Source organism: Pneumocystis murina (assembly GCF_000349005.2).
Source record: "Pneumocystis murina B123 chromosome Unknown supercont1.16, whole genome shotgun sequence".
NCBI classification, from domain to species: domain Eukaryota; kingdom Fungi; phylum Ascomycota; class Pneumocystomycetes; order Pneumocystales; family Pneumocystaceae; genus Pneumocystis; species Pneumocystis murina.
The window spans coordinates 281,127-292,908 of record NW_017802374.1 but is presented as its reverse complement, the minus strand read 5'-3'; the positions used below and the strand labels follow the sequence as shown (position 1 = coordinate 292,908).

At 25.2% G+C, this 11,782-nt stretch overlaps 4 protein-coding genes across 4 annotated transcripts; 1 reads left to right on the top strand and 3 right to left on the bottom strand.

Annotated features, from left to right (window-relative positions):
• Positions 1-143, bottom strand: PNEG_04009 (hypothetical protein; the record flags this gene model as incomplete). Its single annotated transcript, XM_019757768.1, has 1 exon — positions 1-143. A coding segment is annotated over one exon (143 nt), but the record flags the coding sequence as incomplete, so codon positions are not given.
• A 256-nt stretch (positions 144-399) lies between these two features.
• PNEG_03593 (hypothetical protein) lies at positions 400-3,782 on the bottom strand (the record flags this gene model as incomplete). Its single annotated transcript, XM_007877496.2, has 2 exons — positions 400-3,641; positions 3,683-3,782. The coding sequence occupies 2 exons, from the start codon at positions 3,780-3,782 to the stop codon at positions 400-402; spliced, it is 3,342 nt and encodes a 1,113-aa protein (XP_007875687.2).
• Positions 3,783-6,384: 2,602 nt separating this feature from the next.
• Positions 6,385-7,975, bottom strand: PNEG_03592 (hypothetical protein; the record flags this gene model as incomplete). The annotated part of the gene is made up of 3 exons (XM_007877495.1): positions 6,385-7,637; positions 7,678-7,860; positions 7,906-7,975. The coding sequence occupies 3 exons, from the start codon at positions 7,973-7,975 to the stop codon at positions 6,385-6,387; spliced, it is 1,506 nt and encodes a 501-aa protein (XP_007875686.1).
• Positions 7,976-8,626: 651 nt separating this feature from the next.
• PNEG_03591 (hypothetical protein) lies at positions 8,627-10,429 on the top strand (the record flags this gene model as incomplete). The annotated part of the gene is made up of 2 exons (XM_007877494.2): positions 8,627-8,733; positions 8,782-10,429. 2 exons carry the CDS (start codon positions 8,627-8,629, stop codon positions 10,427-10,429), a joined length of 1,755 nt encoding a protein of 584 aa, XP_007875685.1.
• Between the last annotated feature and the right edge of the window lie 1,353 nt (positions 10,430-11,782).

Sequence of the window (11,782 nt, the reverse complement as noted above, 5' to 3'; positions counted from 1 at the left end):
TTCACAATTAAACCCAAAACCTGTTCCTCCTTAATCTCATCATTTCCTGCTGCTTGTCCTGCTGCTTGCCTCTTAACCGGCTGTGCCATCGCCGCCTCTTTCTGGGCGACTTCCTCTACCCATCGCTTGTCCCTGAGTGGCATATAAGTGGGTGAGTGAAAAATAGATCATGAAATCATTTTAGACGATAAGTATAGGTTTGCTAATTCTTTTAGGATAAGCTTAATTTTACCCAATAAGGAAAAACTAGGGGGTAAATTTGTGGGGTAAAATATTCGAACCCTAATTTTCAATTCATTATTCATTAAAAATTTATATATTATTTTTTTAAATCTCTTATCCTATATACAAATAATGGATATATGCAGACTTTCATTATAATGGCTTTTTTTATTCATTTTATAACATTCCTATAACCATCACTCCCAATAATATTATTTTTACTATTTCTGGAACTCTCATTTTCATCCCCTCATTCAGCTTCACTTTTTCCTCTTTCTCTTCCTCTTTTTGTGTTTCTTTAGTCGAATCTATCATAGATTTTGTAGGTTTACATTTTTGTATCGACGTCAATCTCACTGTCGATGTTATTATAGATGTGCTTATCAGTGTACTTGTCAGTGTACTTGTTAGTGTACTTGTTAGTGTACTTGTCAGTGTACTTGTCAATGTACTTGTATAAAATGATACATTTGTTTCCTGTATATTGATATCACAAAGTGACGTAAAATTCCCTTCTCCTATAATCTTTGTTCTTGTAAGTGTTATTGTACTGCGCTGTTTTGTTGCTGTTTCATTCATAGTCTTTATTATTGTTATTGTTTTTTCCGTCGTTTTCCCTGGTTCTGTTGCCATTGTTACATTACAAAGTGATCCTTCTATTGTTGTTGTCATTATTGTTGCATTAGAAGGTTTAATTTCTAATGGCTTCAGTTCACATAGTTTCTCTATTTTTTTACAAACTTCTTCAGATTCCGGGCAATCCTTCTTAAAGTCACAATCCAATTGCAAGACTTTGCATTCCTCTTTGAATTCTAAATACAATTCCAATATTCTCACCACTGCATTAAACCCTTCTTTTTCTACTTCCGAAGTTTCTGTGTCTACATATGATTTTTGAATAACTCTAAGTTTTGTTTTGGCGTTTGATAGTTTGTTTAAATAATTTTCCGGCAAAATAGACGACAAAAGTACACTGCTGTTCACTGCATTTGCCTGTATACTTTGTTGATCCAGACTTTCTTTAGGTCTTGATAAGAATATGCCACTCTTTTCCATAGCTTCCTTTGTCTCTTTTTTTACTTTTTCATATTCTTTTTCTTTCTCTTGTAATTCTTTTTCCGCTTTTTCTAGATTCGTCTTCAAAGTTGAACATTTTTCCGCTATTTTTTCCAGTAATCTTTTACAAATTTCATTCTCAACATTCATATTTTTATTAGTATTACATAGACTTTTTAAAGTATCATTCGTTCCTGTTTTCCATTGAACACAATAGTTTTCTAACGCTACTTTGCATTTAGCATTATCCCCTAAATTGCCCTTTAATTTATAAGTCAATTCATCGTCTAAGTGCTCCTTTTCCCGGAATGGTTTGCATTTTTCTTTAAGTTTTAAACAAACCCCATCATTCCCATTACTTTCCTTTTTCAATAGGTCTGGACAATTTTCCATAAGTTGATCACAATATGGACTCCATAATAAACATATTCTTTCAAGTAATGTTTCATTTCCTTTTCCACTTTTTTCATCCAGAATATTCTGGTTTTCTATATTCTCTTTAAGTAAATGACAGTGGCTTTCCATGCCTTTTGCAATAGATTGACATGTTTCTTTCTGTAAAACACATGAAATTCTAAATAGATTTGTTTCCTTTTTAAACATTCCATCACATTTTTCTTTCAAAGCTCTTTCACAATTCTCTTGGTTTTTTAATGTATCTTTTTTTTCTTTTAGAAATCTATTCTTCAATTCTTCTACAACTTCTGAATATTTACACCGTATATTCAATGTAATACAGTTCCAATAATTTAGACTTGAATCCTTTTCAAGATCTTCACAGCTTTTTTTTAATTCAACGCACTCTTTTTTTGTAAAAGAATCCCGTATCATATCCAAATTTCGTTTTAATCCTTTCGATCGAGTTGAAATATCCTCACTAAACTCAAGACATACTTGTTTTGGTTTAATGCATCTTGAAATCTGTTCTTTATTTTCTTTAAGTTTTCTACAATTCTTTAAGACTTCTTTTTGACATTCTTTAACGCTTTTATTCTCGGATTTTAAATTAAACTTTCCACGCAACTGATCTTTAGACAATTCATACAGTATTGCTTCTTGCCCCTTTCTATAACATGCTGCTCTTAGATTCTTGCACGTTTTTTTAAGTATTTCTGAGCATATATTTTCTAAATAAAAACATTCTGATTCAAACATTATACATTCTTCTTCAGTAAGTGATCTAGGAAGCAAATGACGTAAAATAGTTTCCGCATCCTTATTATTAGAATATGGTGACAATTTGTTTGTGTAAAGCTTTGATCTGAAATTTGAACATCTAATTGTTACATTCATTAAGTTTTCGCATTTACTTTCTTTTTCACTATCTTCACATAAAGTCTTCAACTCACTAGCTAAATAGTCAGAAGTACTGCATACACTTAACGCTTTAGCGCATTTTTTGTTCTTATTCTTTTCATCTTTACTTAACAATAATAGCATATCTTCCAACTTCTTTTCTCCTGATCTTCCAACAATAATTCCTTTATCTTTTGCTCTTTTAAAAACTTCTTCCAGTCCAATCTCCTCTAACAATGTTACTTTTGGCTTAATCGGAATAAAATCTGATCCTGGAATTTTGAATGTAATTCCTTTTTCTTCACATTGCTTCTTAACTTCATCGCATTTCGTTTTGTTACAATTTTCACCATAAAAATAGCAGTCTCCAAGCCTTTCATGACATTTCTCCTCTAATTCATTATTATTCAATTCTGTTCTTAAAAAATTGCAAAAATAGTCAATTTTTTTTTCAAGCTTTTTACATGTACTATCAGGATAAAGACATAACAACATTAACTCGTCACTTTCTTTGCTCAATATTGGACAAACTTCTTTTATTCTTTCTTTACATTTATCTGTATCATTAACTGTCCCTTTAAGAGCTCTAAAAAGAATTTCATCTGCTACTTTTTGGCGTTTCTTTTTATAACATTCATTAGTCATTTTATTACAATAATACGAAAGTAAAGGACTGCTTTGATCTAAAAATAAACATTCTGCTTCATATTCTTCGCAATCCTCATCTTTAGGATCATCTATTAATTGTTTAGCTTTATCTTCTATTTTCTTTAACTTTTTCGTAAACTCAGTTTTTAGATCCTGACATTTTTTTTCTAGTTTTCCTCTATCATTACAAATCTCTTTAACCCTATTATCAACACTCTCTAAATTTAGATCTACTTCTTTTAATTCTTCACAATATTTTTCTAGCTCTTCTTTGCATTTGGCTTCATTATTATAATTTGTTTTTAGAATCAAAGCATAAATACTTTCCTCATCAACAAGATATTCAAACGATGAATTTACTGAATTCATTTCAGCCTCTTTAGACCTTAATGGTATATTTTGTCTTCCATAAGCTGAATCTAAAAAAATCAAAAATTAAAATAATTTAAAATATAACTACTTATTAAACTCAATAATTCTATTAATATAATTATATATATTGTATGAAAAAACATATCATATGCATTGAGTTTTAAAATATTAGATAAATTTGAATACATTTTTAGTTTTATCGATTTAAGAAATTTTATCAATTTTATTCATAGAAAAAAATACTAAAAAAATAATTTAGGCTTCTTCCTTAAAAATCATTATAAATATCAATCACTGTCCTTAAAATACTGTCTTTATCTTTCTCGTTCTTTTCTTCTTTGTTTCATTTCATTGATAATTATTATAAAAATAAAAAATATATACGTTTTGTCTTATCTATTAAGTCTTTATGATAATTATTTCATATTTCATAAGTGCATGTCACTTGATATTGTGATAAAATCGATAATATTTATTATTACTATTTTTCTTTATCAATTTTTTTTATTATTTCATAAATGAATAAAATTAAAGTAGCATTTTTATATCTTTTTTTTCTATTTTACTTAATTTTTAAACCCTTTTGTCTGATTCTCTATCCCTTATTTTTCTTTTAAAATTCTTTTGCTGATATCATATATTGATTCATTTGAGAAATATTCCTTTGTTAGCTTTTCTTCATAATTACATTATTTTTGTTATCATTATTGTTTATATATAATTTATCAATTGTAGTATTCTTTGAGTTTTTTCGTTCATATTGCATTCGTTTTATGAATAATTACATTAGCTTCTATTCTTATTTGAATTGCCTTTTAAAACATAGACTAATGTATTCTTCAATATTCTTCACAACTGATCGCTCTTGATTTTAAATTTTAAACAAACCTCCCCACTTTTATCTTTCTTTTTTACAATTTTACTATCTAGTAAAAATTTATCATAATACGCTTTTCAAAAAACATAAATCATTTCTATATACCTTTTTAATTTTCTTGGGAGAAATCTTTTTTCAAGAAATTTAGCATACTATGACCTTAAATTTACACCAACCTCATAAAATTAATAAAAATACTTTTTTGATAGTAAAAAATACTATAGGTTTTCTACATTTTTTTAATAATTATAATATATTTTTAAAATATATATAAGAATGCTTTTAACTGTTTTGTATATCCTTTTTTTTGAATAGATAAAGTAAATAACACAATTTTTATTTTTTAAATTATGGATTATCAATTTTTTAGTAACTTTTATCCATGCTTCGATTTAAATTATAATCATCTATATTTATTTTCTTTTGAAATATTGGTTATTTATCATTAATCCTCTTTTACAATATACTATTTTTGTATTTTGCTCGCATCTAATAATATACTTTTAAAGATTATTTGTAGATAAAAACATATGGATCTTAATTTTAGACATTCTTAATAAATAACTTCTGTAACTTTTTCCATTTATAGATACTTGTTTTTTTTTTTGATAATATTTTAAGGTAAAGTTTTATCCCAAAAGAATTACATTTTCATATTAAACTTATTAATTTTTTCTTTGTTTTTTTTGACCTATTTTATTCTTATACAAATATTCCTTATTTTTATTATATTTTATTAAATAATTTTATTCGACTTCTGCATTTATTAAAATTATCACTTCTATTCCTTAATTAAAAAATTATTATTATATTTTTTAAACTTTTTTATTACTTTTTCAACAATACTTTTACAATATAATTATTTAAATAATCAACCATATTTCTTGTAATTTAGTGTAATTTTTCATTTTTTGATCCTCAACTATAAATTTATCTAATATTTTAATTTCGGCTTTTTCTAAACCCTATCTTAAAGCACGCTTAATATATTAAAATATAATTGTTTTTAATAATTTTTTGTATTTATTTTTTTGTAAATTAAATCACAATAGAACTGTAGGCTTAAATTGATTATTACAAAATATAATTAATCTTAAATATTTCTTTTTACTAATGACGTCAGATGTTCTAAATTCTGTTTGTTTTCTTTATTAATATACAAATTTTTTTGAAAAAATTATACCTAAGGGTAATCTTTTTCCAAGAGTTAGATAATTAAATAATTAGATGTTTTGTTTTTTTGAAAAAAAAAACATAATTTCAATTACTGTTAAATTTAAAGGTCTTTATCGATATTATTTTCTGATGTTATCTTTATTAATAAAAATTCTTTTGAAAATGTAAAATTTATTCCTTATCGATTCTTATCCAAATTATTCACTCTAAAATCTATAGAATGGTTAAAAATAAATTTCTAACCATCTAAAATGTTCTTGAGAAAAATTACTTTGTATAAATAAAAATAAAAATATCTATTTTAAAAAATATATAATAATTTCATATTATAAAATATTCTATTTTTTCCTTTAAAAAACCTATTATAGAAATCTTATTTCTATTAAATCACAAAACAATAAATAAAAAATACAATTCTTTTAATCATTAATACTTACCTATTTTAATTAGTCTTTTTTTAAAAAGATTTATTTTAGAAATTAGGTTTTCAAGTAATGTAGTTTCTTATATCAAATTAACTTAAAAAGTTATTTCCATTTTTAGAAACTATCAATTTAAAATCATTTTTCCATTAAGATTATGAATAGAATTTGTTTATGAATATTTAATATATAAAATAAATTACTTTTTTACAAATATTAATTTAATCAAATACAAATAAAAAATATTTATTTTTTACATGCTGCCACATGATTTTCTACATTTCTAACATTCCGAAATATAAGAAACATTCACTATTAAACAACTATCCATATTCCTGTTATCATTCCTACAATCGTAAAAATCATTTTATTATTATAAAGCCTTTCAATTTTTGTTCCACTACCCTTGTTGCGTTCGCCTGATTTATTTGTTGGCTCTATCGTTAGCGTTAGTGTTTTCGAAATTACACATCCTTCAGTTATACTTGTCTTCGTTATTGATTCAGATGTTGGCTCTCCCACCGGTTCCTTTGCTGGTTCTTCTATTGGTTTTTCTACCGGTTCTTTTGCTGGTTCTTCTATTGGTTCTTCTACCGGTTCTTTTGCTGGTTCTTCTACCGGTTCTTTTGCTGGTTCTTCTACTGGTTCTTCTACCGGTTCTTTTGCTGGTTCTTCTGTTGGTTCTTCTACCGGTTCTTTTGCTGGTTCTTCTGTTGGTTCTGCTGGCTCCCCTGCTGGCTCCCCTGCTGGTTCTTCTGTCGGTTTTGGTGTAGGACAATCATTAATTATCGTTTGTGTACATGTAGAATAACGACATCTGCAATTACAACGTGTAACTGTTTCTATTTGCGTTTCTAGGATAGTAGATGTCTCTGGAACCTCAAGAGTTGTTGTTGTTACATGAGCAATTATAGTACCAGTGCCTGTATATTCCGTTACAGGTACAGTTTCAAATGATGTAATTGCTTCATATTCCGTTAGGTATGATTCACTTATATCATCTGTTTTAGAATCATCTTCTTTCTTAGGCTCGTCTTCTTTCTTAGGCTCGTCTTCTTTCTTAGGATCGTCTTCTTTTTTAGGCTCGTCTTCTTTCTTAGGCTCGTCTTCTTTCTTAGGATCGTCTTCTTTCTTAGGCTCATCCTTTTTAGGCTTATCTTCTTTTTTAGGATTATTAGGTGTTTCAGGTTTCTCCGGTGCTTTTGTTTCATTGTTAAATTTTTTGCACTCTTCTCTCACTTTTATACATGTATTATTTAGAATACCATTGCATTTTTCCTCAAGATCATTACATCTCTGACACTCCTTGAGGCAAATTTCTTTTGTAAAATCAACAATTTTTTCTTGTTCATCTTTTACTTGTGTGCAAATTATATTAAAATATTTTAATAGATTAGTGCAAAATTTTTCTTTATTGGAGCATATTCCTTTTAATGTTTCTTTGTTCTTATTCTCAGCAGTATTAAGAACATTACAGCAAATTGATGTTAAATTAATGCATTCATCAATAGAAAAATCGCGTTTAAAATGATTTGTTAATTCTCCAAGAATAGGCTCATTTATTACATCTATATTCTTTAGTATCTTTCAAATTCATCAATTTTATACCATCCTGATTTTCAAAATGTTTTTCAATGGATAATGAAGAATGAACCTTTCTAATCAGCTCAAGAGTATTTTTCTCTTTATCAGTTATTGGATTTTCTAATTCTTTCGCAGGATTATCTAACAACTCTCTGTAAAACTTTATGTATCTTTCATTTTCTGGGACAGCTGAATCTTTAATGAATTCTAAAATAATAAATATAAAGAATATATAACAAAAATAAAACTAACCTGAAACCTCTAAACCCCTTGAAAAGACCTGTGTTATTAATAAAAAAGTTGGAAATATAAAAGCCCTCATATCCCTTGAGAGTCAAGAAAAAAAAATGGGCATTTTCATAAAACTTTTGCATTTTTATAATTATTAAGAAATTAGGAAACTTTGTTCCGGATTCGAAGATAACGATAAAAATAAGTATTTGATAATAAATAAATAATAAATATATAATTCAATTTTAAGTATAATTATATGTTTATTGGTTTCTAGAAAATTCATTTGATTTATTTTTATTTTTATTTTTATTTTTATTTTACTAAGACTTTTATTTAAAATTTTATATAAACATTTTTAAAATAATCTAAATTAAAAAGCTAAATATAACACAATTTACTTATATATTTTTATCATAATTTATTCGTTTTATTACTGGTTTATACTTGTTGATATATCAATAAATTTATTTTATTATATATATTTATAAATCTTAATGGATATTAAATGATAATTTTGTTAACTTTGTAGTCCTAACCCTAATTTAGTTGAACTTAGGATATATTTACAATTGGTAAATAGAGTTCTATAAATCAAAAAAAAATTAGATGAGGTTTATATATATAGTAAGGAGGAGAAGCTAAATAGTGATAATTTTGTATTTCGAGAATTTAGAATTAAAAATACTAGAAATTTTTGAAATTGAAGCGAGATTTATATCTGACTTTCTGGTTGACATTGATGTTATCCGATGATGTTTATAATGTGTCAACCAAGGTGATTTCAATAATAGTTTCACCATGGATAATTATATTGATTTCTTCAATGTTTATATTTTCGCTTTATGTGTAAGTGTTTTATAAACAATTTTTTCTTTTTAATATTAATGTTTTTAGATTTTATTATCGTCCGAGACTTTACTATTCATATCCATCATATCCTTCATCCCCAGCTATATATTTTCTACCTCCTTGGAAAAGAATTAGGGATTTTAATCGAAATCCTATACAATATCTTTTAACCGCTGTTTCTAAAACCCCTCATTCAGGAATTATTTGGATTGATGTGGTTAAACCGTATACATGTCTTTCAATTATATTATCGTTAGAGCCATTTATGGGGAGTCAATTTTTGTCAATAGGTGAATCTGTGTTATCTTGGGATGCTGCTTTACGTCGAAATTGGTCTCATATATTTAAGGATTCGAAGGATCTAAACAATATGGATAGTTTTGGCCGCCATTCGCGTTTTTCTAAAGCAAGTAATTTTTGTTTGTCTCAAGCATTTTCTCCTTGTCGTACAAATATTGGAGGATATTATTATTCATGCATTGCATCTGAAACACTGGTTGCTTTAAGTCAAAATACATCAGATTCTGTAGATTTAAAAGGTTTCATTGATAATATTGTTATTAGAGCATTAATTTCTATTTTTTTTGGTTCTTATGAATCTGATTATGAACATATATTACGCCTTACTTGTACTATTCATAAATCGTTAGAGAAATCTCATTCTTATGATTCCAATGCTTTAAAAGCTAAGAATGAATTTGTAAAGGTTATTTCAAGACTTTTAGTTAAACGAACTAATGATCCTGAAACATATTCGAATGGTTCTGATTATGTTCAATGGTTATTAACTTATAGATCAGAAAGTGAATTATCTATTGATTCTACAATGTTTCATGCTAGTCTATTTGATTTTTCAGATAATAATGACATTAATATAGAAAATCAAAAAAGTCAAAGTTTTTCGAAAATTTTAAAAGTAGATATACCTATTCATCTTTTAGTTTCATTATTATCTACATGGATTATATGCACTAATACTATTTTATGGGTAATTGTTAATCAATATCGTATTTCGGAAAAAGAAGTTCCTTTTGACCCAAATCCACTCTTTCTTGTAAGGCGCGCACAAAAAGATATTTTAATTGGCAAATTTTTAGTTCCAAAAAATACATATCTTTCTGTTTGTTCTTCTGTTAGCAGTCTCAGTAGTTTTTTTATGAATAGATATGTTTCTCAGAGATTTTCTGTTAATAGTTCTGAAATTGATTTAAGATGTCAGTCTTTAGATAAATTAAAAATGATTAATTCCATAAATCAAAGTCAAGGAAATATTTCACTTTTTTCTCAAAATAATGGAGACAGCGTACCAGAAAGTTCTAGTTCATCTACAAATTTTTTTCAGTCACGAGAAACGACTATTTCTAATTCTGCATCTGAAAGTAATCTTTCGGTATCTAATTTAAGATATATTTCTGCTCCACTAAAATATCATCAAAATTTTAATAGGGGAATTAAAAATAGAATATATCCTCATCAGCACTTAATTAGGCTTATTATTACTACAGTATTGAATCATGTGGCATCAGCAGTTGTTATTAAGGATAAAATTACTAATGAGAAATTGAATGTATATTATACTGCAAGACACTTATGGTTTCCTATTCCATCTCGACCTATTTTTGTTTCTATATTACCAGCTACTTTTGTAACATCGGACATCAATCAAAAGCATGATACTTTTTTTTCAAAGTAATGGGATTATTAAAGTTAATATATGCAATTCTATACAGGAATATTCATTTGTGAAAAAAATAATAATTATTATATAATTGGAAATTAAAATTCGGGCTGATTTTTATATATATTATTTTGAATGCTTAGAAGTTTCTAATTATGAAATTCCGTAAAAACTAAAATCTTTACTAATATTATTTTTATACTTGGTTTTATAGATCAAAATTATTTTTGTTATTATAATGCATTTTTTTTGGATTTTGGTATATTTAGTTTTCAAAAGTATGGATTGTTTGTATATAGAATATATTATTTATTTTTATAAAGTATACTGTTTATTTCTATAAAGTATTTAAAACTATGATTTTTGCTTGACAGTATATATCATGTATATTGTAATTCGAATTTATTTAAACATAATGTTTAATCTTTATAAATTTACTTTCTATTTTATTTTTAAAGAAATTTAATTAGAATTTTATTTGATAAAATATTAAATATATTTACATATATATATATATAATTCTTTATTATGATACATAAAGATTTTAAATTATTTAAATATATAGATATATTTTGAATAGAGTTATTGTTTTTGTATTTTAAAATATCCTGAAAATATTCGATATGTAAAAATAATTAGAATTTAAATTTTCATTTCTTTAGAAATTTAGATAAATTCTTTAATAAAAATTAAAGTTTGTTTATATTACTTTAAAAATAATAATTTGGTTAAAGTTTATAAGTAATGTCTCTTGGATATGTAATTTTTAAAGTATTAATGGTTATTTTTTTGGGAAAGTAGTCTTTGAGCAATAGAAATATATTAGTTTTTATCTAGTATTATACTAGTATTATACTAATATTATTTATATCTTTATCTTAATTATATAAAAAAATCTAAATTTTTGAATTAATATTAGATACATAGGTGAATTTTTAAGATATTTAAGTTTATTAAAAATCTTATTAGATTTTGATGAAAATAGTTTAAAGTAAATTACAAAAAATTTATATTATTAAAGCATTATATTTTGTACAAATCAATAATTTGTTTATTTTTGGTATTTAAAAGTCTATAGAGTAAATAAAATAAACTATTAATTTTATTATTTATATTTAAAATTTTATATATTTTAAAAAAAATGTTTTTTATATCTGTAATGTTAATTTTTAAATAGTTAATCAAAATATATTAATGTTAAATAAATATATAAATTATTTGATTTAAACTTACTTTATCAAAATTTAAGTATTACTAAAAATATTATATATTGATATATTTTTCTTAAGTAGTATTGCAATTCTTTAAAATTACTGACATATTTAATTTTTATTTTAAAATTAATTGGTCTTTAAAACGCTTAAAAAA